General features: G+C 53.7%; 1 protein-coding gene across 2 annotated transcripts in view; it reads right to left on the minus strand.

Annotated features, from left to right (window-relative positions):
- ARAP1 (ArfGAP with RhoGAP domain, ankyrin repeat and PH domain 1) overlaps positions 1-25976 on the minus strand; it is a 33280-nt gene that overhangs the window by 1213 nt on the left and 6091 nt on the right. Inside the window, exons 2-30 of one of the 2 annotated variants that reach the window (XM_080911481.1) lie at positions 25357-25535; positions 24776-24840; positions 24107-24231; positions 23834-23983; positions 23526-23595; positions 23150-23270; positions 22242-22444; positions 21788-21894; positions 20165-20364; positions 18603-18688; positions 17081-17263; positions 15811-15985; positions 14584-14718; positions 12490-12625; positions 12152-12254; positions 11263-11458; positions 10940-10991; positions 10683-10846; positions 10370-10582; positions 10011-10116; positions 9464-9611; positions 9276-9362; positions 9124-9192; positions 8815-8932; positions 6360-6473; positions 6035-6180; positions 2243-2325; positions 1258-1308; positions 1039-1102 (exon numbers count right to left, since the gene is read on the minus strand). In XM_080911481.1, coding sequence (XP_080767607.1) covers positions 1039-1102; positions 1258-1308; positions 2243-2325; positions 6035-6180; positions 6360-6473; positions 8815-8932; positions 9124-9192; positions 9276-9362; positions 9464-9611; positions 10011-10116; positions 10370-10582; positions 10683-10846; positions 10940-10991; positions 11263-11458; positions 12152-12254; positions 12490-12625; positions 14584-14718; positions 15811-15985; positions 17081-17263; positions 18603-18688; positions 20165-20364; positions 21788-21894; positions 22242-22444; positions 23150-23270; positions 23526-23595; positions 23834-23983; positions 24107-24231; positions 24776-24784 — 3414 coding nt within the window. In that variant the 5' untranslated portion in view covers positions 24785-24840; positions 25357-25535. Of the gene's footprint in view, positions 1-1038; positions 1103-1257; positions 1309-2242; positions 2326-6034; positions 6181-6359; positions 6474-8814; positions 8933-9123; positions 9193-9275; positions 9363-9463; positions 9612-10010; positions 10117-10369; positions 10583-10682; positions 10847-10939; positions 10992-11262; positions 11459-12151; positions 12255-12489; positions 12626-14583; positions 14719-15810; positions 15986-16241; positions 16292-17080; positions 17264-18602; positions 18689-20164; positions 20365-21787; positions 21895-22241; positions 22445-23149; positions 23271-23525; positions 23596-23833; positions 23984-24106; positions 24232-24775; positions 24841-25356; positions 25536-25976 lie in introns of those variants that run through there. The other variant, XM_080911482.1, reaches the window with a different exon arrangement.

Consider the following 25976-nt stretch of genomic DNA (forward strand, 5'->3'; position numbering starts at 1 on the left):
GGTGCCTCCTTTTCCCGGCAACCAAGAACTACAGAATCCACCCTGTTTCCATCTAGGCCTTGACCACTAGGAAGCTCAGAGTACAAAGAATATAACAGCAGGAACTCAGCCCAGAGCCCTGGCAGTTCTGACTCCCTTCTCCCCACACAGTTCCGAACTGTTGAACATCTGTTCTAACTCATCGGTTTCATGTCTAACCAGCCTCTGGCCTTGCTCTGGCTCCAGGGCAGTCACCCAGCCACCACAGTGCGACTGCTCCATGGGTGTGGCCCTTCAGGCTCTATTCCCTGTACACAGGTGCTTAGGGAGCTGAGAGGTCTCCTTTTGGCTCAATCCGACACACAGCACAAACTCACTTGAAACTCAAAGTCTAGTTCAGCTTTTTGACCGTGGTCTCAAGGTTCTTACAGTCCTGCTCCTGACCCATTGTAGGGCCAACCTCCGGCACTGCTGGTTTCTTCCCTTGCAAGTGGTGAATGTGGTGGTTTGAATGACACATATAGGCTCATATATTTGAATACTTGGTCCCTACCTGGTGGAACTTTTTGGGAAGGATTAGGAAGGACTAGGAGGTACGACCTTGTTGAAGAAGGCATGCCACTAGGGGATGAGGCTTTTAAGTTTCAAAAGCCTTTGTCATTTCCAGTTAACATTCTCTGTTTCTCTCTCTCTCTCTCTCTCTCTCTCTCTCCCTCCCTCCCTTCTTCCCCCTCCCTCTTTCCCACTTATATAAGGTCTCAGCTACTCCTCCAGCACCATGGCTGTCTGACTGCTGCCATGGTCCCCATTACAACAATCATGGACTCTAACCTTGTGGGAACCATGAACCCCAAACTAAATGCCTTCTTTCATAAGCAGCCTTCCTTTTCTTTTTCACAGAGGTCTCTGGATATGCTATTTCCTCTGCCTGGAAGCCACTCCTCTCCAGGTGAACATCCCTGTGCCCAGAGACCTAATTAATCCCTATGACACCATTTCTCTGCTGCTGTGTCACTCTCCATGGTGAAACCTCTGGAGAAGCCCCCCTGAAGCTGGTACCTGAACAGAGAGGAAGGTGGCAAACCACTCTCGAAGTTCCATCTGAGTGTCACAGCAGAGGTACCTGCAGAAGGCACGGGGTGGGTTGCTGCTGAGGACCTTGAGGAGTGAGTGTTCTGCCTCCCTGTCTCCTCCCAGGCCATAGAACTAGGCAGAGAGGGGATCCCTGCTCCTGCCCGTCTCCCTCAGCCTGGGCCTTAGAATGGGTCCCTGGCTTACCATTGCTGCTTCTCATGCTTTTCTGTCTCATGCACCACCGTGAAGCCCCAGCTGCAGGAAGAGCCAGAGAAGGTGTCACTCGGTACTTGCCAAGACTTGTGTCACAGAGCCCAGAAGCCTGGGCAGAGCAGAGCCAAAGCTTCCCCCAGTGCAACACACTAAGGCCAGTGTTCCTCTCCCCGCCCCCAATGCTGGGCCTGAGTTGGGGGAGGTATGTGTGTCTAGCATGCCTGAGATATTGAGTTCTGTCCTCACCACTGAAAAGCCATCCAAATGTGTTGATGCCTGGCACGGCCAGCAGATGAGAGTTGGAAGATTAAGTCACGTGACTGCGGTGCCTAACAGCCACAGTGGCATGCCTTGCTTTTCGACTTGCTAAAACAGATACTCAGGGTTGAAGGCACTGCTTGATAAGCAGTGTGGAGCAAGCACTCGGATCTGAGTTCAAGTCCCTAGCTACCACATAAAAAGCAGGGCATGACTGTGGGTGCCTGTGAGCCCAGCCTTGGGGAGCAGAGACAGGCAGGTGGACCCCCAAAAGCACACTGACCAGACATCTTAGCCGGAACAGTGAGCTTCAGTGACACCGTGTGTCAAGAGAATAAGGCAGGAAGTGATAGAGGGAGATATCCCGACTCCTGCTCTGGCTTCCACATGAGCATACACAGGTATATGCGCCCAGACGCTCACTGGCATGCGCCACACACACAATAAAGCACACCCTCCCCTACCCCCAATCTCAAACTCATGCTCACTGTTTCCTGGAGCCTGAGGAGACACTGAGCCCTGAACCCTACTACAGAACCCCAAACTCAGGAGGCTCAAGGGTCAACTGTACTTCTATGTTATGTCTCGGTGATGCTACTGGGCAAACTGACCCTACTACAAACCACTACACAATTCCCTATACCCGGCTGTGCCTTCCTATCCGTTCTTGATGCCACAGGTCCTGGCCATAGGCCTAGCTACCTTAGTCCCAACTTACCAAGTAGGTGGCCGCAGTTTCTTTTTTACACCCAGGTAGACTTTGAGGCTCTTGACAGGCCACTCCTTCTCGGGCCGGTGACTCTGAGGGGGACACTTTCATCAGTCAGGTGGGTGCAGTTGGAAGTAGCTCTTCCGTTGGCATACTGCCCTCCCCCGTCCCCGACACCTAGGCATTCTGGAACAGGGCTCCTCCTCCAGGAAGCCTGCTTCCCAAAGCCCTCCCTGTTCATTGTCCAGCCGAAGATGCTCTCTGCCGTAGCATCAGACAGTCAACCCTCAGTCCCCAAAGATAATGCTTAGGCTGGGAGGTCCAGGGCAATGATTCCCAGCCCCTGCTGCTTGTCAAAATGGAGGCTCAGCTTGCGGCATAGGTCTGACTGGAGCTGACGGGAAGCCTCTGGATGCCATGGGAGCAGGCCCAGGCTGTGAGAGAGCCTTGGAGGTTGTCCACTGGGGTCTGTGTTTGTCTCAGTCACCCCTTGCTCTCCGTTCCCCTGCCCATGGAGGCTCCAGGGTTGACTGTGTGAACAGAAGCTTGGGGACCAGCAATCACTAGTATGATGGCCCCAAAGACTAAAGCTAAAGCTTACACGGATGTTCTGCATGATAGGCCAGAGGGAGAGATTCCCAGTGGTCTAAGACATGAAGCAAGAGACCCATATACCAGGATGGGGAGCCAGATTATTGCCTTGTTTGCCTGGCCTCACCTCTGCATATATGGGTCTGGGCTTGGAGGGAGCAGGCTGGCTCAAAGGCAGAGCAATGACCCTCAAGGAAGAGATACTGGAAGGTTAATGAACTTCCTCCCCTTACCAGGCAACCCTGGACCCATCAGAGGTACCAGAAAAGGTGGCAGGAGGGAAGATGTACTCACAACTATAACTGAGGCTCTAAAACTGAGCCATCCCCACCATTGCTCCCAGCCACCCAGGCATGGCTCCTGAGCAGGAGAAGAAAGGACACCCTGTTTCAGAACCAGAGGATCCTTCTGTGTCACCTCAGGGATGTAGGGCAGAGAACGTGTAAAGATCTAAGGTCCGATGGATGAAGGGGCCCCTGCTCCTCTATAGAGAGCACCTCACCCAACAGTCACAACAGGTTCCACACAGCCTGCAACATGGGAATGGAGGAAGACCCCTCACATACATACACATACACCACACACACACAGACAGACAGACACACACACACCACACACACACATACACATACCACACACACATATACACACACCACACACACACATACACATACCACACACACACCACATACACACCACACATATACCACACACACACACCACACACACACAGACACACACACACACACCACACACACACATACACACACCACACACACACCACATACACACCACACATATACCACACACACACACCACACATATGCCACACACACACACCACATACACATACCACACACACACCACACCACACACACACACACACACACACACACACACACACACACACACATACACATACCCCAGGCAGAGGCAAAACTGAAACACTGAAAAAGTCAGCCTACACTCTAGGACACAGGAGAAGGGATGGGAGGTGAAGACAGGATGCAGGCTGGGAGAACAGAGGCCCCTGCAAGGACAATGGGATGGGGAAAGGGGCAGAAGGCACTGGCACTTCCTGTCAGGGCAGGAGACCGGTGGACAGTGGGAGGGAATGGAGGCAGAAACACAGAGAAGATTCTCCCTTCAGAGACTGACTCTTATAGGAACTATACTTTCAAGCAGCTTAGGGCTCTGGCACTATGAAGTCCAAGGTCATGGGCAAGGAACACAGTCTATGTTCAGTGCTCATGGTACCTCATGCTGGTTCCATTTTTCTACAATATGCCTTTCTCACATGCTCCAGAGTCTTAAACAGCAAAAGGTCTTGGGATGGGTACTGAGAGGCCACAGCGCATCCTTGGTATGAGACTATTCTAATTTCAAATGATTTTTCCTATGGTCCCATAAGCCGACTGCTGTCAGAATCATCAACACTTCAGTGGCCTGGATATGACAGCTTTGCCTGTTAACATCTGACAGCTTCCCTGCAGTACCTTGGGGCTCTTAACGGCCAGTGACACTAGCCAGCGTGCAAACCCTAACACACTGGCCTTCTTCCTAGTCTGCCATGAGCAAAGTAGCCTTGGGAAAGTCCATTGGCCCTTTCTCACCTTGGAAAAGGGTAACTTCCTGCTCTGAGGAGAGTAGGAATTGCTAATCCCTGCTCCGTAACCATCAGAACTTCTCTCCATGCCTGGAGGTCGGCACCTGCCTTTCGGGGTGCCTCAGGTGCCCTCCTTCCCTTCTGCCCACACAGATGATCTCACTCTGCTCCACGAGTCTGAGGGAGCACCTCCAGGAGGAGGACCAGGGGGGATGACATTCTAGAACCAGGCTCAGAAATGAGAGATCCACAGGAGGGAAGATAAATGGGGGTGCTAGCCAGGAGTCCAGGCAGCACTAACAGAGGCACAATGTACAAAGAAATGGAGATGAGGATGCTGCGTCATCTGATCTTCCATGGCAGCCAGATCTGTTCGGATGCGCTCAGGAGATGCATGGGGCAAGAAAGGGCTGGGGACCATGATGGGATTACTGAAGGGCCTCAGGCTAGAATGCAGTGCTTGGCATCACACCTCTACCGCTCCTCTGCAGAACCACCTACACTCTGTGTGTCCCATAGCAAAGGTGGTGCCCACAGGGTACCACAGAGGGTGATTCTCAGCAGAACCTGAGCCAGAGACAACCTCCAGGCAGAAGAGACAGACCTAAGAGGAACATGGAGGGGCTCTCCTGGGTGGCAAAGGAAAGCTGGGCCACCAGCTAGGGAGGCTGGGAAAGCACAGCCATTCCTGATAGAGAATGTCTCACAGCCTCAGGGCCAACAAGGTCAAGGACAGCCACAGCACTATTTATGTTTGGAAGGTGGGGAGTTCTGCTATCGAGGGGAGATGAAACAGTCCTAACCCACACTTGGGTCTCCAATACTGGCTCCAAGACTTCCCTGGGTACTACGAACAATTCTAGCGTCACACCAACGAGGGCCCTCTCTTGAGGAAAAGATCTTGGTTTGGGGTTAGGGTAGGGGCCAGTGACTTGGTAAGAAGACAGGGAACCATGCCTGGAGAAGACTGGGAGCCCTGACTGGGACCCCTCAAGCCCTACCCTGCTCGCCTGGCCCCAGGTAGTGTAAGGCAAGGCAGCTGGCAGCTCGCCCACAGCTACTCACGGTCTCAGGGGCCCCGCTCCACGGCCTCTGGCTCTGTTTGATAGAGGAGCAGGGTTATGGAGGGCACCGTCCCAGTCTAGAGCCAGGACAGATTGTGCAGTGGTGTGAGGGGCAAGGGAGGTGGAATGGCAGGGCATGTGTGTGCACAGAATGGGGTGCCATGGGGTCTGGTCTAGGAGACCGCTCATCATGTGTCACAGTAGGTCAGGAAGGCTGTGTCCTAAGAAGGGGCAGAGCAGGTATGGGCATTGCTGCTGCCATGGAAAAGACACATTCTTGTGAGAGTGTGACAAGCCACAGGCACAGGGAAACATGAGACCATGTGTATGATGCCCCGGCCATCATATTCACAGTAAGGCCTCACGTGGATAGAGGCTTTGAGTAGCTACTCAAGGGCCACAGCGGGAGAATATACAGTTATCACCAGCCACTGTGCTGCCCAGATACTCAGACAGGGACCTTGCCCTGCAGACCAGGGGTGATGCTTGTGTATGAGTGTCTAATCACGTGGGGACCCAAAGGTCCATCACAGGGCTTACCCGAACCTCCTTGTAGAGCCGGAGGCAGCTGCTGTTGAGGATGAAGTACCGATCATGGAAGCCACCCGAAGGCAGCCCCAGACCCAGGAGGCTGCGGTCTTCGCGGAACTTCATCATGCCATGCTTTGTGTCGCCCACACGGCTGGCTAGGGGAGGACTAGAGTGGGCACAGGATACACCGCCCGCCTACCGACCGCAGTGTTCCACCTCACGCCCCAGCCTCCCCATGGGAGCCCGCCAGTCTCCTCCATCTGCCCTGGTCCCACACTCTGCTTCGAGATGGAGGTACCCGTCCACCCCACACGCCCTACCCGACACCACTTACCCAAGTAGAGCAGCATGGCCTCCATGGACTGGTACTTCTTCACCACCAGATGGCTGTCTATGCCCAGCCCGTGTACGATGGGCAGCACCTTCTCCGCGAAGTGCAGCGGGCGCTCTGTAGAGAGGCCACACCACTGTCACTGGGTCCACACTCCTTGGTACCACCAAGGGCAAGCAAGCAGCTCAGCATCCACTAACATCGTGACACACCACCATCGTGATCGCCCTCCCTATAAGCTAGCTTCTGACTTGTCACCCCTACTTATAGCCAAAATCAGGTCTACAGTGTCACTCGTGTGTTCCCAATAAGCAGGGCCCTTGCTCAGATCAAAAATAGCCCAGCTCCTTCCGCCCTTGTGGGTCAAATCTAATATGTCCCTCCGTACTTGCCCCGCATGGTCTGACCTTCAGATGGCCTCTAGCATGTTCTCTAACTTCCTGTCAAGCTCTTCCAATCTAGTAGCAAACACCATCTTCTTTTATAATTGGTTATTTACTTATATTTCACATGTTATTCCCATTCCTGGTTTCTCCTCCACAAACACCCTACCCCATCCCCCTCCTCCCTACTTCTATGAGGATGCTCCCCCACCCACCCACCCACTCTTGCCTCCCTGCCCTAGCATTCTCCTACCCTGGGGCATTGAGCCATCACAGGGCCAAGGCCTCCCCTCCCACTGATGCCAGATAAGGCCATCCTCTGCTACATAAGCAGCTAGAGCCATGGGTCCTTCCATGTGTGCTCTTTGGTTGGTGGTTTAGTCCCTGGGAGCTCTGGGGGGTCTGGTTGGTTGATACTGTTGTTCTTCCTATGGGGTTGCAAACTTCAGCCCCATTAGTCCTTCCCCTAACTCCTCCATTGGGGTCCCCGTGCTCAGTCCTATAATTGCAAGCATCCTCATCAGTATTTGTCAGGCTTTAGCAGAGCCTCTCGGGAGACAGCTATACCAGGCTCCTGTAACCAAGTACTTCTTGGCATCCACAATAGAGTCTGGATTTGGTGTTTACATATGGGATGGATCTCCAGGTGTGGTGGTCTCTGGATGGCCTTTCCTTCAATCTCTGCTCCACTCTTTGTCCCTGTCACTAGCCCTCCCTTTGCCCTGCAGCCCCACCAGGCCCGGGGTACTGACTCCACCTCCAATCCCATCCTGGGCTTTTTCATGTCTTGGACGGCCCAGCCTGGTGCTGGATCTGGTCTTGTTTCTGGGAGCACTTGTCCCAGTAGCCCTTCCTGTTCCTCACAGAAGGCTAAGGCTCTCCAAAGCCATCAGCCCTGTCACAGTGTAGGGCACATGGATGATGCCACCAGAGGAACTGGTGTGGACTGGATGAGCCTGAGCATGTCCAAACCCCAGAAATCTCCAAAACTAAAATTAGACTCTCACCCTGAGACCGGCTAACTCCTTCCCTGTTTCCATGCCTGCCTTAGAGCATGTAACCAAGCCACCCTCAATCAGGTGGTCACAGACAGTCAGTCGGTCAGACCCAGGCTAACCCTGGACCACCTCCCCATGTTAACGAGGCATCTCAGTACTTTAGCTTTCAGCCAGTGACTTCTTCTCAGCCTTAATATTCTTACCCCCAAAACTGTATAACCCTTGGATTACCCCAAATTAAGTTCAAATCCGCTCCCATTAAAGAAAAACGAACAAGCTAAAATCATCTGAGAGCTGCTTTGTTAAAGATGGCTGAAGAAGGCCTTCTTCTACAAGGGCCTTAACACTAAGATCTTCGAAGCAGCTCCCCGCCCTACTCGCTCCCAACCAGGCCAAGATCCCATTCTTCCCATACTCTGAGTCTGGTAGCCCAAAGGGAAGAGGTGGACTGCAGACCCCAACCATTCTGGGCTTCACCCTGTCTTCTCCAAGCTGGTGTACGGTTGGTATCTGGACATTCCGAGAGAAGAGGCAGAACCCAGGACCACATCATAGCCTGGGCCTTCCCTTGAAAGCAGTTAGCTAACACCGTGGCAGTTGTCTATTTCTGGGAGTAATCATGGTATTAACATTTCTGTCCTTTACTAAACTAACCACTGCCTGAGTCCTCAGCCTAGCAACTGCCAATCAACAAACACAATTGCATCAACAACACCCCCACCTCTCATCTCAACATCGCTCCCTTCTCCATAAAAGGCTCCGATTGGCCACTCTCCACCACAGTCAGGCTCTCCCATCTCAGTCACCTGCTTGTATGATCACTACCCACCATCCTCTTCACCCCAACAGTGTCACCCTACAGCCCTGTCTTTGAGTTGCCCCTTCTGCAAACAACACCATTCTGACACCTGGGAAAGCATCATCATGGCTGGCACTGTCACCCGGGCATCACCAGCATGGAGACCACAATTCTCATCCGTGTGCCACCAAAAAGTATCATCTAAAAAGCCTCTGATCCCCAAACTGCAGGGAGCGGGAGAAATGAAGGTTGGGCTGAAGGCAGTCATGGCCACTCACCTGCCTCCTCTTTCTCGTTGACCTCAAAGCAAGTCCAGTAGTCCTTCTCCCTGATGCTCACATTGCGACGGTCTAGGATCTCCAGAGTAAGTTCCTCTGCTGTCATGGATGCTGGGATCTGCACAGACCCAAAAGATCAGCCAGTCCCAAACATATCGCCAGCTTCTGTTTAGCCACAATCTCCTATAATTTGGTCCCCAAACCCATTCCTCATTGGGTCCTCTGAGCCCCGAGATGCAAAGAGGGGTGTCTTTGGGGGTCCTCAAATATCTCTAAGTGACTGGCCCAGCCTGGCTCAATGGCCCCCACCTTAACATGCTGTTCAGTTTCCACCTTCTTCTCCTCCAGGTACACAGTGCAGATGAAGTCACCAGCATGCTGCAGGAGAGACGGGGCTCAGCCAGAGGTCTGGGGAGCGGAGCTGGCAACCAGCCCAAGCCTCCCCAAACCCCTCCCTGTACCTGAGTTCCACTGGCGGTGCCGGCCACTCGCATCTTTACAATGGCTGTGACTTCCTCCCTCTGCTTCCTCAGCTCCTCTTCATCCACCTGGGGAGAGTCAGATGGTCACTGCCATCTGAGAGGCTTAGCCTTGCCCACCCCTCCCCTCACTGTCCCTTCCATAGCCCCCTATCCCAGCTGGGACGCACACTGAACACCACCACGTAGTGATTGATGAGGTCTTCCACCACCTTGCCCGCCTTGTAGTCCTGCCCATCCGTCTGGAAGAGTGTAGGCCCAAACACAATAGCCAGGTTGTGTGTGTTCATTTGGTTTGTGTCTGAGAAACACTGTACACTGGAAAGACGAGTAACTGAGAATTAAATAGCCTGACCCCGATCTTCCCAGTCACCTTCCTAATTCCCATCAGATGCAAGACTGGCCAAGGGACTGAAGTCAAAGAGGACAAGGCAGACCGCACTTAAGGAGTGTAAGGAACACATTTCATGTCCCAGCAAGGTATAAGGCTGGGGAGTAAGATTTGGCCTCAAAAACCTGGCCCAAAACTGACAAATACCGCATCCTCTCCCCCTTATCCTGGAGGACGTAAGCTAAGATACAATGCCCACAATCAGGACAGTCATTGGGTGGTCCCCAGGCCCACCTGCTTCCTAGGAGAGGGCAGTGAGCCAGGTTGGAAGGAGAAGAACCTTTCCCACCCATCTCCCCAGAGCCTCAGACTGACATGGCCCTCACCAGTACAGATGGCTGATAAGGGCCTTCACAGTGGCCCGGTTGACAGGGGGCAGATGCACCAAGAGCTCTCGGTACCTGGAGATTTTTCCCTCCTCATCCTCGATCTCTGGGTGGGGGGAGATGGACTGGGTTAGAAACTGGCCACCAAGCCCCCCTTCCAGCAGCATTGCCCCTCACGATGGAGACAGGAAGAGGGAGGCGCCATTCTCCACCTCTAAGCAAGTTCATCTCCGTAGAGTGACCAGAGGACCCAAAAGCAGAGTAGGCGGGGAAACTGAGGCAAGCCTTGTCCACAGTATGATGGGGACATCCTGAGGTAGGTAGGGTGGACAAGGCTGGATGCAGGCAGCAGGACCCACCAGAGGCCTCCAGCCAAGCCAGGCGCTGCGCACGAGTGAAAAGCCCATCAGGCAGATCCCTGAGGAAGCGTTTGAGAGCAGAGGAGACATCGTCCACGTGCTGTTCGCCCTCTTTTAGGTGCACAGAGCGCGCGTCCTGCCGCAGGCTGTCTAGCAGTCTCTGAGTCTTAGAGGTCTGACCACACTTTCGATAGATACCCTCTGAGGTCAAGCCTGGGGACGGAGTGATATCACTTCTTAGAGGGACCCTGGGCGCTGGGGGCTGGGTACCATGAGGGAAGGGAAGAGGCTGGGCCTTGGAGGCTGTGCTCACCACACTGCGTGATGTAGTCCACGCAGCGGTACACAATCACTGGGATGTCCGAGTCCCCAAGCTGTTGTTCTGATAGTGTGTCTCCCAAGCTGGCTGCTGCTTTCTGGATGGCCCCTAGCCAAGCCATGAAGTCCAGCCGCCGTTCACCCTGGATGTACAGTGTCCTGGACCAGAGACAGTCACTATCCCACCTGTCTGTCCCTGTATCCCACCTGCCCTCAGGCTTCTCCAGGATCCTCCGGGAAGCCAAGGCTCACCTTCTCCGTTCTACCAGCACCAGCACTTGGTTCTCGCTGTCTCCTTGGATAGCTATGGAGGGGCCAGTCAAGGTGAGGTCCAGGCTTTACTCATGACCCATAAACTGCTCCCTCCTGAGGCCCTCTGGGTCTCACCCTTGGATTCCACCCACCAACCTAACGGGCTGCTGAGATGTTACTCCAAGGACAGGAGAGGATATGGAGGGAAGGCTGGATCGTCTGGTCAGGCCATAATAGAATTCAGACTTCCAGACCAGGGCTAGGGGCTGGGGAAGCTGGGACAAGGGATCTGAGATTGGGGAGCCAAGCAAGGGTCCACATACAAAGCTCTTGCAGTCTCCGGAGCTGCAGCGGCTCTTCCCAGGGCCCCTCTGGGAAGACAGCCCGGAGCTCAGAGCCAGTTAAGGCAAACCAGCCTTCCTGGGCCTGCTGAAGGCTCAGGCCAGCTTTACAGGGTAGACGCCCAAGACGCTCAAAGTCCCGGGCTAGCAGGTCCTCAGCCAGGGGAGGCACAAACGCCTAGTTGGGGAAATAGTGGAGAGAGAATGTAAACACGAAATAGCCTGCAAGAGACACACAAGCTTCTTGCCTCCTCCCCAAGGCAGAACATAGCACAGTTACAGAACTTTGGGATCATGTCCTCTGTACCCATTTGGATATGTCCTTCTCTTTGGACGTCCCCCTTCTTTTTGGATATCCCTTCTCTGTTTTCCCAGCGTCCACATACTTAACCATCTGCTACCACATCGGATGTACCATAGCGCCAGGCTCAATCTGTCTGCCCCACTCCCACAGGAACAACAAAGAACTGGTACACCCGGTCTTCCAGGCCCGGGCACCGATCCTCAGAAGGCATAGAGAGCTCATCAACTGAGCTCATGAGGAATGAAGCACCCGGGCTCTCAAGGCACGAGAGGGCACTTGGCTCTCATCTCTAAGGCAGACTTCTCCTCTGTAGCCTCCTTGCCTTTCTCTCTAATCCAATTGCACATCAGCAAATGATAACCCCAAAACATGCTCCTCCTAGCAATTATCCATTAGGTACCAGAGGGCTGCAATCTATGTGGCCCTTGACCTGGGGGGGGTCTATCCTGAGTCTGTCATACCCACACCCAGCTCCCACTCCATCAGAGATGGAAGAGGTGGGGTTCATGGGGCCAGAGGGCCCCACCCTACCTCTATCACACATCTGCCCTGCTAACCCAGGCTCACCTTGGCAATACACTTGACCCACTCATGAGCCAGTTCTGCATTCTCCAGCCCAAACAGGTACAGCCGTTCTCCCTCTGTGTACACCTCAAAGGTGTGCTCGAAGCTGCAAACACACAAACCAGGGTTCACTCTTCCAGAACAATCCTTCCCCTGACCCCCTAAAAGGTGGACAAACAGCCTTGGGCTACAGCCTCACCAGAGAAGGTCAATGTTTATAGTCTTTTTGTTGTGTGGACCTGGGAGGGTCCAGTCCTTCTCTGGGCCTATGTCCCTGTCTCCCTAATCAGACGTTAAACTTGCTAGCACTGGTAGTTTGTAGCTATGGCTGGGGTACTCACCCATGGGTGTCCAGAGGAGAAACTGCTAGGCATACTATCTCACTGGCCCGGATCTCCCCATTGGGGGTCACGGCCCGTTCGTTCTCATAGTAGCTCAGGACCCCATCACTCAGGACACACCAGCGCCGGCTGAACTCTGTGGACAAGTTAGACAGAGGAACCATGGAGAAAGCCCCAGGCTGGCTGAAAAGCTCTCCTGCCTTTTCCCTGGGTTTCTGTTCCTACCCAACCTATAAGCTCTTCATTTTAACCCACCACTTGCCTGAGTATTCACCCAGCGGTAGCCCTCTGTACCTAGTCCCCCAACTCCCCCCTATAGCCTCTATGAACTTGGAGGCTAAGAGTGATGGAGTCTTGATCCCACTTCTCTTCAGATGTCAGATCCCATGCTGTCCCCGATCCTCAGGGCAATCTGTGTCTCTCAGCCTCTCTTTCTTCAGCTACTCCTAGCTTCTGCCCTTGCCGATCCTTCTACCTACAGTTCCAGCTGCATAGGAAGCCTTGGGGGCTGTGATGGTTTGTATAAGCTCGGCCCAGGGAGTGGCACTATTAGGAGGTGTAACCTTGGAGTAGGTGTGTCACTGTGGGTGTGGGCTTTGAGACCCTCATCCTAGCTGCCTAGTAGTCAGTATTCTGCTAGCAGCCTTCAGATGAAGATGTAGAACTCTCAGCTCCTTTCTGTCCCATGCCTGCCTGGACGCTGCCATGTTTCCACCTTGATGATAACAGACTGAACCTCTGAACCTATAAGCCATCCTCCAATTAAATGTTGTCCTTATAAGAGATGCCTTGATCATGGTGTCTGTTCACAGCAGTAAAACCCTAAGACATGGACCCACCCTGTGTCCTGTCTTCTTCGCCAGATACATTCCTCATTCTATAGTCTGCCTCCTCCTACAATGACTCTGAAGATGCACAAGGTAGAAAATGGGAATCCGGACCATGAAAGGTAAGAGAGCAGAGCACCAGACAGGCTTCTGTACCTTCAGCCTCAGTGGCTCTGAGCTTCCTGGCACTCAGAGTAAAATGGATGACTCAGGGGGGTTACATAAACGACATCACCAGGCAGAGGGAACTGGACCAGGAGCAGCAGAGGGTTACACTGTCTGGGAGCCAGAGGTCTTTATCTGGGTTCTGAGAGAGGCTATAAGCAACAGGCACTATGCTCCCCCCAGCACGCTGTTCCTCATCCTGTCTGTGTAGCCCGACACCTGCCTTCTGAGAACAACGTGACTCCCAGCCTGTCCTCAAGAATGTGCGCTCAGAAGCACACCAGCCTGCTGAGGTTAAGTTACCAGTGGGTACCAGTGTTCCCCAGGTTCTAGGGCTACAACAGGTACCACGTATGCAGACATACACAGTGAAGGACTGGGCCAGGTATGGTGGCACTACCTGTCATTTCAGCTACTTGGAAGGCTGAGACAAGATGGAAACTTGAGCCAAGAGTTCAGTGCCAGGCTCTGGGTAGCAAAAGGGCTTTGTCTTGGAGGAAAAAAAAATAAGACTAAAGAAATCAGATGGAACAGTAAGAGAAAAAACAGTACTGGGGTTGACATGGTGCACAGTCTCAGTGGCTGGGAAAGACATGGTATCCCTGAAGACCTGACGTTTTTAAGGGATATTTGGGCAGAGAGTGGCAAACGCATATTCCTGGTGGGGGTGAATCTGGGGAGGGGTGTCTGTGCCATCGGAGGGTAGGTAGGTAGTTCTTGGGTGATGTGTAAGGACTGTGGGTTGAACTTGGAGTCAGGGAATAAATGGAAGGTAGCTGAGATCCAAGAGAGATGGCACTCAAGTTCAAGTCGTCAAATTGCCTTCCATCCACATCTGGAATATGCCAGATGCCCTGCACAAGACCACACCCAATACAGACTGCGGGCTTTCCCTGTGGTGCCGTACCCACCCTCCACCCCAACCAGCCCATACCTTGAGCACTCAGTCTATACGAGATGCCATATCCAAGACTTTTCAGGTGGCTCTGCCAGAGTCCACTTGGCACACTCGGGTCCCCTAGCAGGACCAGCCCTAGTCTGCTGGCCCTGAAGCCAGGCTGACACACGTCATAGGCCTGGACCGGTAGGATGCTGCACCCACCTTCCCGGGCACGGCGGTCCTGCAGAGGTTTGCTGGCAGAAGCAGTTTTGTACAGGAAGCCGCTGTGGCTCACAGTTGGCAGGGTAACGGAGTAGTGCTTTTCCAAGGGCTTCACTGAGTCCAACCGAGGGACCTCTTTGGAGTGGAAGAAAGAATGGTAGTAGTGATGCTGGGTGCCCAGGAGGTGCCCTCTGAGGTAAAGTTCATGGTCACAGCCCTGTTTCCTTGGCTCCCTAATAGCACCCTCAGGCTCCTACTGCTGCCTTCGGAGTTTTGAAAAGCCACAACTCGGCCTCTCCATTCTAAGGGTCCATCCAGCCCTACCCATCTCAGGAAGGCTCCTTGACTCCTAAGCCCACCCTACACTCCTTGTTGGAGGCATAGAGCCAAGCATGCTAGAATGAGGGAAGCTCTGGGCCAATAACAGTCCCTAGAGAGAGGTTTGTCCCAGACAGCATGAGCCCAGTGAAGTAGGCTGGATTTAGTACTCAGCACTCAGGGGTCCTGCCCCATAGTCCAAGCCAGCTGGGTGGTCTTCTGCATCTCCCTAGATACCTGGGTTCTCTCCAGCCCAGCACACCCCACCCACCCATGGCCCAGAGCCCAGAGCCCCAGCCGCTGAGCCCCACCCTCAGTCTTAGGATGTGGCCTCAGGAGACCTGGCCTGAGCCATAACCAATGTATTCACCCTAGCAACCCCCTCCTCACTCCCCCCAAGAATAGGATTCAAATGGGACCCAACCCAGGGCTATGATGAAACTCCACCCAGACTGAGCAAACAGACGACAAGGCTGCTGTGTAGTTCACACACAGACACATGGCAACACCCTCCTCCACAGCAACACAGACCTGCTGTACATACAGAAACCCCAAAGCCTTAACATCGCCAATATGAGGAAAGAGAACTTGGGCAGCTCCGAGGTTCTTCCTGGAACAAATAGCTCCACTAGGAACCCACTTTGTAAGTCAGGAGAGAGCACACAACAGTCACAGTGATACAGACCAAAAGGCCACTCACACAAAGCCCCAACCCACAAGCTAAAGTACCATGCTGCTACCCCAGGGACCACCAAGGAACTTCAATCACAGCTTGGGAGTGACCTATAAATACAGGTTCTCAGCTGATTCATGGTTCCTGTTGACACCCTCTTAAAACTCTCCAAAAGACCAGACCCTGGCAGCAGAGACCTCCAGCTGCAAAGGAGGACAGAGCCACCGGTCGCTTACCTATGCTCTGGTTATTCCGTAGAAACTCCATCTGCAAAGTCTGTCCGGCTTGCTCAGCAAGAGCCAGGGGTGTGGGAGCTGCTGGGTCCCCTGAGAAGCAGCTGACCCCAGCCCCACAGCCCAGGAGTGCCTGGGTCTCAGCCAGGTCAGTGGTAGTAACTGCAGCACACAGGGCCTAGAGGAGAGGAGTGGGGGATCAATCCAAGCAAGAGTGGGAGGAGGGGAGACTAGGGATGGGAGAAGGGAAGGGGAAGGAGTCACCCAAATCTGGGTGGACCATCCTCAGACTGAAAGAGACCAGGGCTTAGAGAAGCCAGAAGAGAAGAAAAGAAAGGCATGCCAGTCAGAAAAAAAGAAGAGGGGAAGGCAAGCCAGAGAGGCTGGACAGAGGCTACCCAGCTGAGGTTGGGGTCCTAGCCATAAGCCCTCACCCTGTGGGTCCTGAGGCAGGGCTGCTGGTCAGGGCACAGGAGCCCCTGGAAGATCTCAGCCTCCCTCTGCCTGTAGCAAGGGCAGAGGGAGGGGCTGAGGGGTTGTAACTAATTCCTCCCACATTTGAATTCCTCACTGCTGGCCCAGCCTTCCCGACCAATGGGAGCCACCACCCTTCTGGCTTTTAGGCCAGACTGGGCTTGGCTGAATTGGGGGCTGGACGCCTGGGTCCTGGGAGGTGGAAGCCGCTGGGTTTCTACAGAACTCTGGGGCTAGACTCGGCCTGCCTGAATAGGGCTGCTTGGAGGAAGAGCTGAGGGCCGCCCACAGGTTACAAACGCTACCCTGCTGCCTCTAAGCAAGCTATTTGAGCCAGGTCAGGGTCTAAGACTTGGTTCCCAATCTTCTGAGGCCTGGGGCCCATATGGGGCCTCATCTAGAATGGTGTGGATGGGGTGGGTCGGAGCAGTCCAGCTGTTTTTCATGAGCCTGACAGGAAATAGCATCCCCACCAAGTTCACTCCTTTGGCAGGGTTCTGAAAGAACAGGACAGGGTGCGGGAGACAGAGGAATCAGGAGGAGGCGGCGGCCAGATGCTGAAGACATGGCACTGGACCAAGAACCAAGCCTGGCTCCTCCCTACATTGTTCTAGCTCTTTTTAGGCAGGTCCTGCTGCCCTTTGGGTCTCAGTCTCCCCACATGTTCACAGCCCTCTAAGCTGATGGAAGAGATGGGTTGAGAGAAAGGAATGGGGCCACAGGAAGGAAGGGTGGTTCAAGGGACAACAAAGGGACAAGAAGGCTCAAGAATCCCGGAGGGCTTCGTGTGCTGACCGACCTTGTCCAACTCCTCTTGGTTGCCAAAGAGTGGGTGGTAGCGGCGGTACTTGCCCTCTCTGTACTTGGCCTCCAGGTGATAACGCCTGGCACTGGGACTGCTGCTGGGCTCCAGGGCCTCACTAGGGGGCACGTTGGCAGCCCAGAAGTGGTTCCCGGGGCCATTGCCCAGCTGTAAGAAAAGCTGTGGGTATGGGCAAGAGGTGAGAGGGCAGCTGACAATAAGACGTCCTGAGACAGACAGGCCACACACCCCTTTCCCCCAAAGAGAGAGCAGAAGCAGCTGGGTCTGCTGGTGGCCAAGGTACTCTTGCTTAAGGCCTGGGCTCCGGGCCCAGATTGTCTCTGACAGTCTAATAGGTGAACGTTTGAGGCCTGGTCTCTGGGGCCTTCACCCAGCCCCACATCTGGAACTCTGCATTCCTGAGGCTGCCCCAGTAAGGGGTGGGGTTTAACCTGTCAGCCAATAGGCGAGACAGGGATTTTTTGGGTGTATCTGTTCCTAACATTCCTCTTTGGATGAGAGAGGGGTAGCAGTTTCTATGAGATGGGGTGGGGGTGGGGCAGAATTAAGGGCACGCTCACTTTTCACACACTCATGATACCTCAGGCATTTCCTGGGCTCCCCACCCACTCATTTAGAGCTCGCTGGACGCTCAACAGAGGACAAAGCAGAAACATTCCCAGCCGCTGTGGACCCAATCAGAGTTGGTTTTGTTTTGCTTTGTTTCCTTCCTGAGCCTCAGCCCAGAGTTCTCAACCATATCCTGGGTACTCTAATCCTAACTCAGGATTATTCTAAACCACAGTTCATTCACAAAAGCAATGTTCTGGGCAGTGGTATACTGAACACAGTGTGGGCATATGAAATGGACATGCTATGAAGTTTCCGACTCAGCAGCAGGGCCCTGGGTGGCAGGGCCCTTGGCCTAGCCTCCTGCTGCAGATTCCCCACCACAACAATCACACTGGGCACCAGAGAAGTTTAAAGCACAGGTATAAATCTGTGTACGTATGTGTGCCTCAAGTCATGCATTACACACACACACTATGCACATGAGTTCAGGCGCGGTGAAAGCTCAGGGGCTCTGAGTGGTGTGCACGGTGGAGAACCCCCAGCCCAGCCAGGACATGAGGTGGAAAGGAACAGGCTGGGTAACCTCAGGCACATTACAGCCCAATCCAGGCCTTCAGTTCCCACATCAGGACAACAGCTGAACTACATCAGGGGCCAGCAATTCTCTAAGAGGCCAAATAAAAAGTACTTTAGGTTTTATGGAACACATACAATCTGTCAAACCTTTTCCATTTTTTTTTTAACAACCCTTTAAAACTGTAAAAATGTTCTCAGTACACTGGCTAGTCTGCTGATGGTGCTAGAAACAGGCTTTCCCCAAATCCCCACACACTAGATTATCAGAGTTCCCCCCAGCCCCAGGGTTCTGAGGCCAGTGAGATGGGGGCAGGGACGGGCCGTTGAGAGAGGAAACCCCAAGTATGGATGATCAACAGGGCGTGCCCACCTGGATGAGTGTTTCTGTCCACACCTTCCTGTCCATCTTCAGACTCCGCACCTTGGACACTCCTGCACCCAGGCCACGGTGCTCCCCTGAGACGAGGCAGATACAGTTACTCAGGTACGACCCTCCTTGTGAGCACGTGCTCACCCCCAGTGCTCCTCAGGCAGGGTTGGAGCTAGCCTGCAGCTCCATTTTGGCATAGCTCCGGAATCGGGTCACACCGCTCACTATTCACCAGCCGCAGGAGATAGACCCTCTCGGCCACCTTCCCTACCAAGAGACTGCGTTGACGTGCCAGTCCCTGCTCCACAGCGTCAGCTGCTCCAGTGTAGATAGAAATTCCTTATCTCTCCTCCCCTGTCATCTTCAACTTCCTGCCTCAACTCTTCCAGACCTCCCCCCTCCATGGCCACGCCTTCTTGTCATTCAGGCTGATGTGTCACCTCCTCAGAGAGTAGTCCAGAACAAATAGAACCTTCTCCTCCCACCTCCAGTCATTCCTTTTTGATTGGCTCCTGTGGTTTTCCCGCTGTACCCGTTGCAATGAAAGCCTACGAATAGGATCCTGACCACCTGGCTTTAGGTTTCGTCCTCAGGGCCCAGAACAAATAATACACTTACAGGCATTTAACAAAGGTCAGTGGGATGAAAGGAAAGGCTAAGGTAAGAGGATGAAGCTTGCTCAGCCACAGGTTCCAGGAGGGATCCCGGGGAAAGAGAAGGGAGCTAGGGACACAAGGAAGGCCTGCCATTGCCTGGCTCAAGCCCTGGTCCTGCATCTCTGTATCCATCTTCCACAGAGAAGCACGGTCACCCTAAGTCAGCTCTCACTAGCAAGGCCGCCATTTGTCTGCATACAGACCTCACGGCCTGACGCTCAGTGACTCGCTCAGATCTGTCCTTTCTCCTGGATTCCCACATCAAATTCCACCTCTTCCCAGCAGCAAAACCACCACCTGAGCACTGTCAGCTCTCGGATAAGCCAATGCCTAGCACGCAGTAAGCAGATGGCACGTGCTGGGCCCTTACTGCTTGAGTCGACAGATGAATATACCTGGGGCCCCATGTTTTTCCCATTCCCACCCTCCTCAGCCATGTTATCAAGGAGGCTTTCATATGTAACTTTCAGACTACCCTAGAAGGCTCAGTGCTTCCTCTCCCACTCCTAGATGGGGGTATCCAATCTCAGTTTCTGCCCATAAGCCAGAGTCTGACCCACAGAGATGACCGTGTCCCCCTGGGTTCTTTGTCTTACATCCCCTCTGGGCAAAACACTGGCTCCTCTCTCAGCAGGAAGAGCCCTGGTGGGCGTGGCCTCCTTCGTGGTTCTGATGTGATAGGGACATCAGAGTCCAACAGCCAGGGCTCTGATCTAAAAAAATTCTTTCCCCCTCTTTGTGTGTCCCCATCCCTGTGGAGAGAGTATAACCATGAACTGAGGACTAAAGGTCACTCCCAGGAGAACAGCCAGCAATGCTGGAATATCATTAGGTATAAGGGCGGCAGGATCTGCCCAGCAGACCACCTGCTGTCCGATGGCCAGCCTGCTGCACACACATGCCTACCTGCACAGCGTTTGCAGATAACAACGCAGAGATTGATGGAGGCCCAGTCAGGCTGGGCGGCCCCACAGTCGGCACAGAACCTGTTGGGGGCTGCAGCCCAGATGCGCTCAGCCACCTCTGAGGTAGACAGGGCCTCTGCAATGGCTCCTTGCATGGCCTCCAGCCATTGTTCCTTCTCTGACTCTGACTCAGCTGAGAAGCTGGGGACACATAAGTGGGAGAAATGGTGGGAAAGGGTTTGGAGGGACTGGAGGGTCAGGAGGAGGTGTCATCTGAGGACTGACTGTTGGGAAGCTATGAACGAAGGAGGCATTGTAAGTAGAAAAGCGGGGAGTTAGAAAACGGCCACAGAAAGGACAGCTGAAGCAGGTGATGAAGTGGGGCAGTGTTTAGGACAGAGCAGGCAGCAGAGAGGACAGGAGGACGGACCGGCAGAGGAGAGATGAGAGATAGGTAGGGACAGCAGTACAGCTGTCCTGAGAGGCAGGGCAGCCACAGGGCACCCTTAGGACCTCAGAGCACCAGTTAAGTGTTTATATGGATGGAAGAGAGACTATAAGGTGTGTGCCATCTCCACCCTCAAAATCCTTCCCGCCCCGGTCCCAGCTCCTACTCCATCCCAGAAGAAAGTCCATTAGACACCCGGTGTAGTGACACATGCCTTTAGCAGAACTCAGGCAGCAAAGGCAGGAAAAAAAAAAAAAAAAGCCACAGCCCCCTGCTCTTCAAGGTGGGAAGCTCTATCTATTGTCTTCCTTCCTAAAAAACTCCCCCGCTGCTGTCACCACCACTTGCAAGTCACATAGGAGTATCCAAGCCTGACTAGGCCTCTGCCAGGACAGCCAGTTGAGGAACTCGAAAGCTGCCAGGGCCTCAGACAAGCAGCAAGCATGCACACCCCACTGCGGTAAGCCATGTAGGCCCAGGCGGTCCTTTCTGCCAAACATCTATCCGCCTCCTTAAAGTTGGTGACAATGACAGTAACCAGGAAGCACAGTGACTTTTGCAGCTGACAGAAAGGGAAACAAACCCCAAAGTGGCTGGTGCAGCTTTTGTGGTCACTGAGGATTATGGCAAAGAATTTTATAGGGCCAATATCATAGGATATTTCAAATGTGGGAATGGGCAAACATTCACTTAGTTCTTGAGGTCGAAGGTCACTACGCTGTTGTATGGACACAGCGAAGTCCCTTAGACTGACAATAACGGAGTACTGAGACAGAGACCAGAGGGTCTGGATGGTGACAGACACAGAGAGGAGACAGCCAAGGTAGACTGCAAAGGAGGTAGACAGTGACAGGCTACATGAGGCAGAGAAGGGCTGTGGATGAGAGACAAAAGGCACACAGCTTTGAGCATAAGCAGGTTCTGCTGGAGAACCCACAGGCTCAGGGTTGGGGATGGCAGGGCGGTACTACAGAAGTTCCCTGGGTCCAGGCCACTGAGGGTTGCAGGTGATGGTGGGACACCTCATAAACCGCATGGTGGACAAAGAGAACAGAGCTGGCCGGAGGAAAAGGGAGGAAGACATCTGACAGACTGAGGCAGGCGGGTAGGGCTGGAAGGGAGAAAAAAAAAATACCAAGAGGAAGCCCGTGAGCCCAAGGTGCAGCAGGGGCTCACCTGAAGATGCGGTAGGGGGTAGTGAGGTCAAAGCTGCGCCGGTCCACTTCCTTGACGTTGCCCACGCTCATGTCGATGAAGGTGATCCCAATGCCCAGATGGAACTCCTGATGGGTGGGTGGAAAGGGAGGAAGGCAAGGCTGACAGCAGGGCTTAAGGTGCAGGAGAAGGAATGGGGAAGGTGGTCCCTAGGGAGTAGAAAGAGCCTAGGAAGGAGGAAGGACGCAGCTAAGTGGGACAGGACAGGAGGATGCTGTTCAGGGATAGGATGGAGATGAGGCACAGGCAGACAGGAGGGAAGAGGGGAAATGCTGGCCAGTACAGGAAAGGCTGGAGGGGAAAGCACTGGGCTTAGGTCCTAGGCAGGACTAGGGAGAGACCAGGTAGACTGGAGCTGGATAGGGACGAGTATGGGACAGGGAGAGCTCAGTGGTCTGGTAGAGCCCCTTCATACCTCCAGATTCTTGTAGAGCTGTACTTTGTCCCCAGCCACAGCCACATAAAGTTTATTCTTGAAGCCTCGTAGCTCCAGGCTGCCAGCATGGTCAGGCTGCTCGGTGCCTCGAACTCCCGACATGGAAGCACTAGAGAGCCGAATATGGGCTCGGTGCCCAACCACGGCCTGCTGCAGGGCCTGCATCCACTCATTCCGCTCCACTGCAAAGGGTGAAGGTGACACCTGAATCCAGGCCCTGGGCCTCCTGGATCTAGGCTGCTCAGAAGTCTCTCTGCTAGGAACCCTACTGGTGTGGCCTGTCCCATCGTAGACTTCTCTGACTTGAACAACCTAGGCCACAACGCCACGTAGAGCAGCTTACACTGGAGAAGCCACCCCAACTGTTGGAGACTGTACCCCTTGTGCACACTGATGTGTGCCTCTGTGAAACTGGGGAATATCTGGAAAAGAGCACTTCTCCTCCCTGACACCACACAGGGGCAATGCCTCCCTGGGTATGACGTGTTAGGGGAGCAGACACACACAGTTCCCTTCCCACTCTTCCCAATGTGGCCCAACTTCCAGACACCTTCTCTCACACATACATTTATACTTACACACTCACACATACATACATTTACACATCCATACACACACTTACACAACATACACTTACACACACTCACACACATACATACACTTACATACACACACATACATACACACACCCCACACATTCACACACATTCACACATACACTTACATTCATACACACACATACATTTATACTTACACACTCACACATGCATACATTTACACACCCATACACAAACTTACACAACATACACTTACACACACACACATACATACACTTACATACACACACACACACACACACACACACACACACTTCTAAACTCCCCCACCATCACTCTCTGCCCGGAAGGCAAAGGTCCGATTGTTCGTGATCACTTCAAACTTCTGATCTCCAATAGCAGCTACTCGGCAGATGCTGGCTACAGGAACAAAGCGCTTAGAGTAGGCATCCTGGGGGAGAGAAGAGCTGCACTTCAGAGTGGGAACCCTGCCCTTGCCCAGCTCCACTGCGGTGATGGTTGCAAGCCTATCTTCCGCAGGTGGCCAGGAATCACCTTGTGTTGGCTCTGATTACTACCTTCAGCCAGCCCATAGACCAGGATCCCCACTGAAGGTCAGCTAAGGACTCTGCCTAAAGCAGTGTTGGGGTTCAGTGTAGGCCTGGGCAGGAGCAAGGGTCAAGTGAGGGACTGTTGGAGCCCTCACCTTGTTACTGTCAAAGTATCGCAGGTGATCAGCATCCAGTTTCACCCATCGCTTCTGATAGATGTAAGACCTGGGCAGAGGCAGGGCTCAGTAAAGACTGGGAATACGGAGGAAGGAGGTCCCACCATTACACCCACTCCCCCTTTCCTAGCACAGTTAAAGACTGTCCAGTGGTTACCAATGGTTACAGTGTGTGGGAAGGGAAAACTACTCAAGCACACTTGGACCCTCTGATTTTTGGATCCATGACACCAGTATTCTGGAGTATGGCTTGTCCTCATGCAGATAGGAGCTGCGGCCTCACTCACCCCTGTGGTGGGTTCTTGTCCAGCCAGCCAGCCTTAATGACAGGTGTGATGGGGGTGGAACCCCCAGGCAACTCATCCATGGGGTGTAGTGGGAGATCGGGGATCAGGCTGTGTAGGGGTGGATTCAGGCCACTGGTTGGCCACCCGCCACTAGGCCAAGAGAAGGAAAAAGGCAGGGAGGGAGGCTGAGGGTTTGCTCAGGCTAGGACTGGGATAGAAGGGTAGGCTAGGTTGAGCTTTGGGGAGGAAGAAAGCTGAATGGGGAATACTCACTTGGAGATGCCTTCATATTCATGGTCATCCTCATCTTCAGCATCTTCCCCAGACAGCTCCTCCCCCTCACTCAGCAGACTAGCCACACGCACCGCCCGTGGAACTCGGCTTGGCAGGGGCTCCTCCTGGCCCCCCAAGGATCACCCGGTCTCATGTTTTCCCCTCAAGTCCCAGGCCACACCCCCAGCTGCCATGCCTACCACTGTACTCCACACCCACAACTCAGCACTTTAACTTCTGTTTGTGTACCCTTCCCCCAGCAGCTGAGACCACACAGGGACCAGGGTGATGGGGTCAGGAGAAACTGTTGGCAAACATGGATCTAGGGCGGGGAGAAAGACAGAAAGACAGGAAAACAGAGAAAGACCCAGAGCTAGAGAGACACAATATACATTCATGAGAAGGTGACATGAGGACAGAGAAAGGGAAGCCACTCCAAGACACACACAGCAACAGACTACATACACTCAGCCAGAGCACTCAAGCCTGGAATAGAAGCCACAGACCAGAGAGCTACAGACCCCCAGGGTGACTCCTATAAGGCAGACAGTAAAGTGGGTGACAATCCACTCTGCTGGGGAGGAGATCCTGGGGTCTCTAAGGCCAGTGAGCAGCTCTCCCTCCACAATACAGGGAGCCAATGCAAGCCCAAGCCCTTGCCCTGCCTACCTTGGTCATCACGCTGGCTGGGGCCCCCGGCCCCTCCTCTGGAACATCATCATAGTCAGAGTCGTCTGGTAAAAGAAGGGATGGGGGTGGCTTGAGCTTGACCTCTTCTAAGGAACACTAGGGCTTGGTTTCACAAAGGCCACTTTCGGGTTAGAATAAACTCACACCGCTACCACACACACCCAGGCTGGAGTTTTCAAAGAAAGGCACAGGAGACAGGAAGTGCTATTTATACTGAAGGAAAGGAAGGGCCACCACAAGGAGGCTGACCAAGCAGCAGGCTTGGGAGTTGGCGTGGGGACTGTCCAAACAAGGCACACAAGGTAACGAGAATCCAGACGACCCAGGAGTGCTGGCTCCGAGGGTTGCTCAGACCCGGGAACTTCGCTACCTCAAGGATCAGCCATGTTCACACTTCGCAAGCAGGAGACAGAGAAGAGAGAAAGACCATGTTCTTGGAGAAGGCCTAGGACACCCCATGGAACTGCTGGCCACCAGGAGAGGGGGAATATACCCACTACCTGCTCTCCAGGGGTGATCTCAGGAGACCACCCAGAGCCCAATTGCCCAATGACACTCACCAAACTCAGGGAGCGGGCGAGGAGGCTTCGGAGGGACCACGGGAAGACAGGGAGGAGGAGAGGAAGGCTGCAGGGGCTCCTGGGGAAAGGCAGGCAGGATGGTGGACAGAATCTCTGCAGGCTCTGGTTGGAACCGGGGTGACACGGATGGCAGCAATGACTCCTCCTTAGAGAGAAGGCTGAAAACAGAACCAGAGCTGGGTGTCAGCAGGCACCAGCCAGGGTTCTGACCCACTGAGGCCCTGCTCACTAGGCAAGCATCTTCCCAACCCAGACACCTCTTGGGCCCATATGTGCTGGCCGCCCAGCCCTGGTGCTTTATCTTCTAGGTGTGTACCCATGGAACCTCCACACCAACACAGAGAAAAGGCCTGAATGGAGCAAGGGGGAGGTAAGTCTTGACATGTACCATGGAGGATACAGGGTGTTTGCTGGCAGACAGCATGAGATTCAAACAGACACCAGGGTCAGCCCTAAAGCCCCAGACCAGTGCCTCAGAAACCGATCTCGAAGGCCCAGACTGTGATCTCTGGGACAAGGTCTCCTCCTCTTTCTTAGCCCACTTTGAGAAATGGTGACCTCAGGCCTGCAAGCTCTCTTCACCCTCCGCTTTTATTCAC

Source organism: Micromys minutus, assembly GCF_963924665.1.
Source record: "Micromys minutus genome assembly, chromosome: 2".
Taxonomy (NCBI): domain Eukaryota; kingdom Metazoa; phylum Chordata; class Mammalia; order Rodentia; family Muridae; genus Micromys; species Micromys minutus.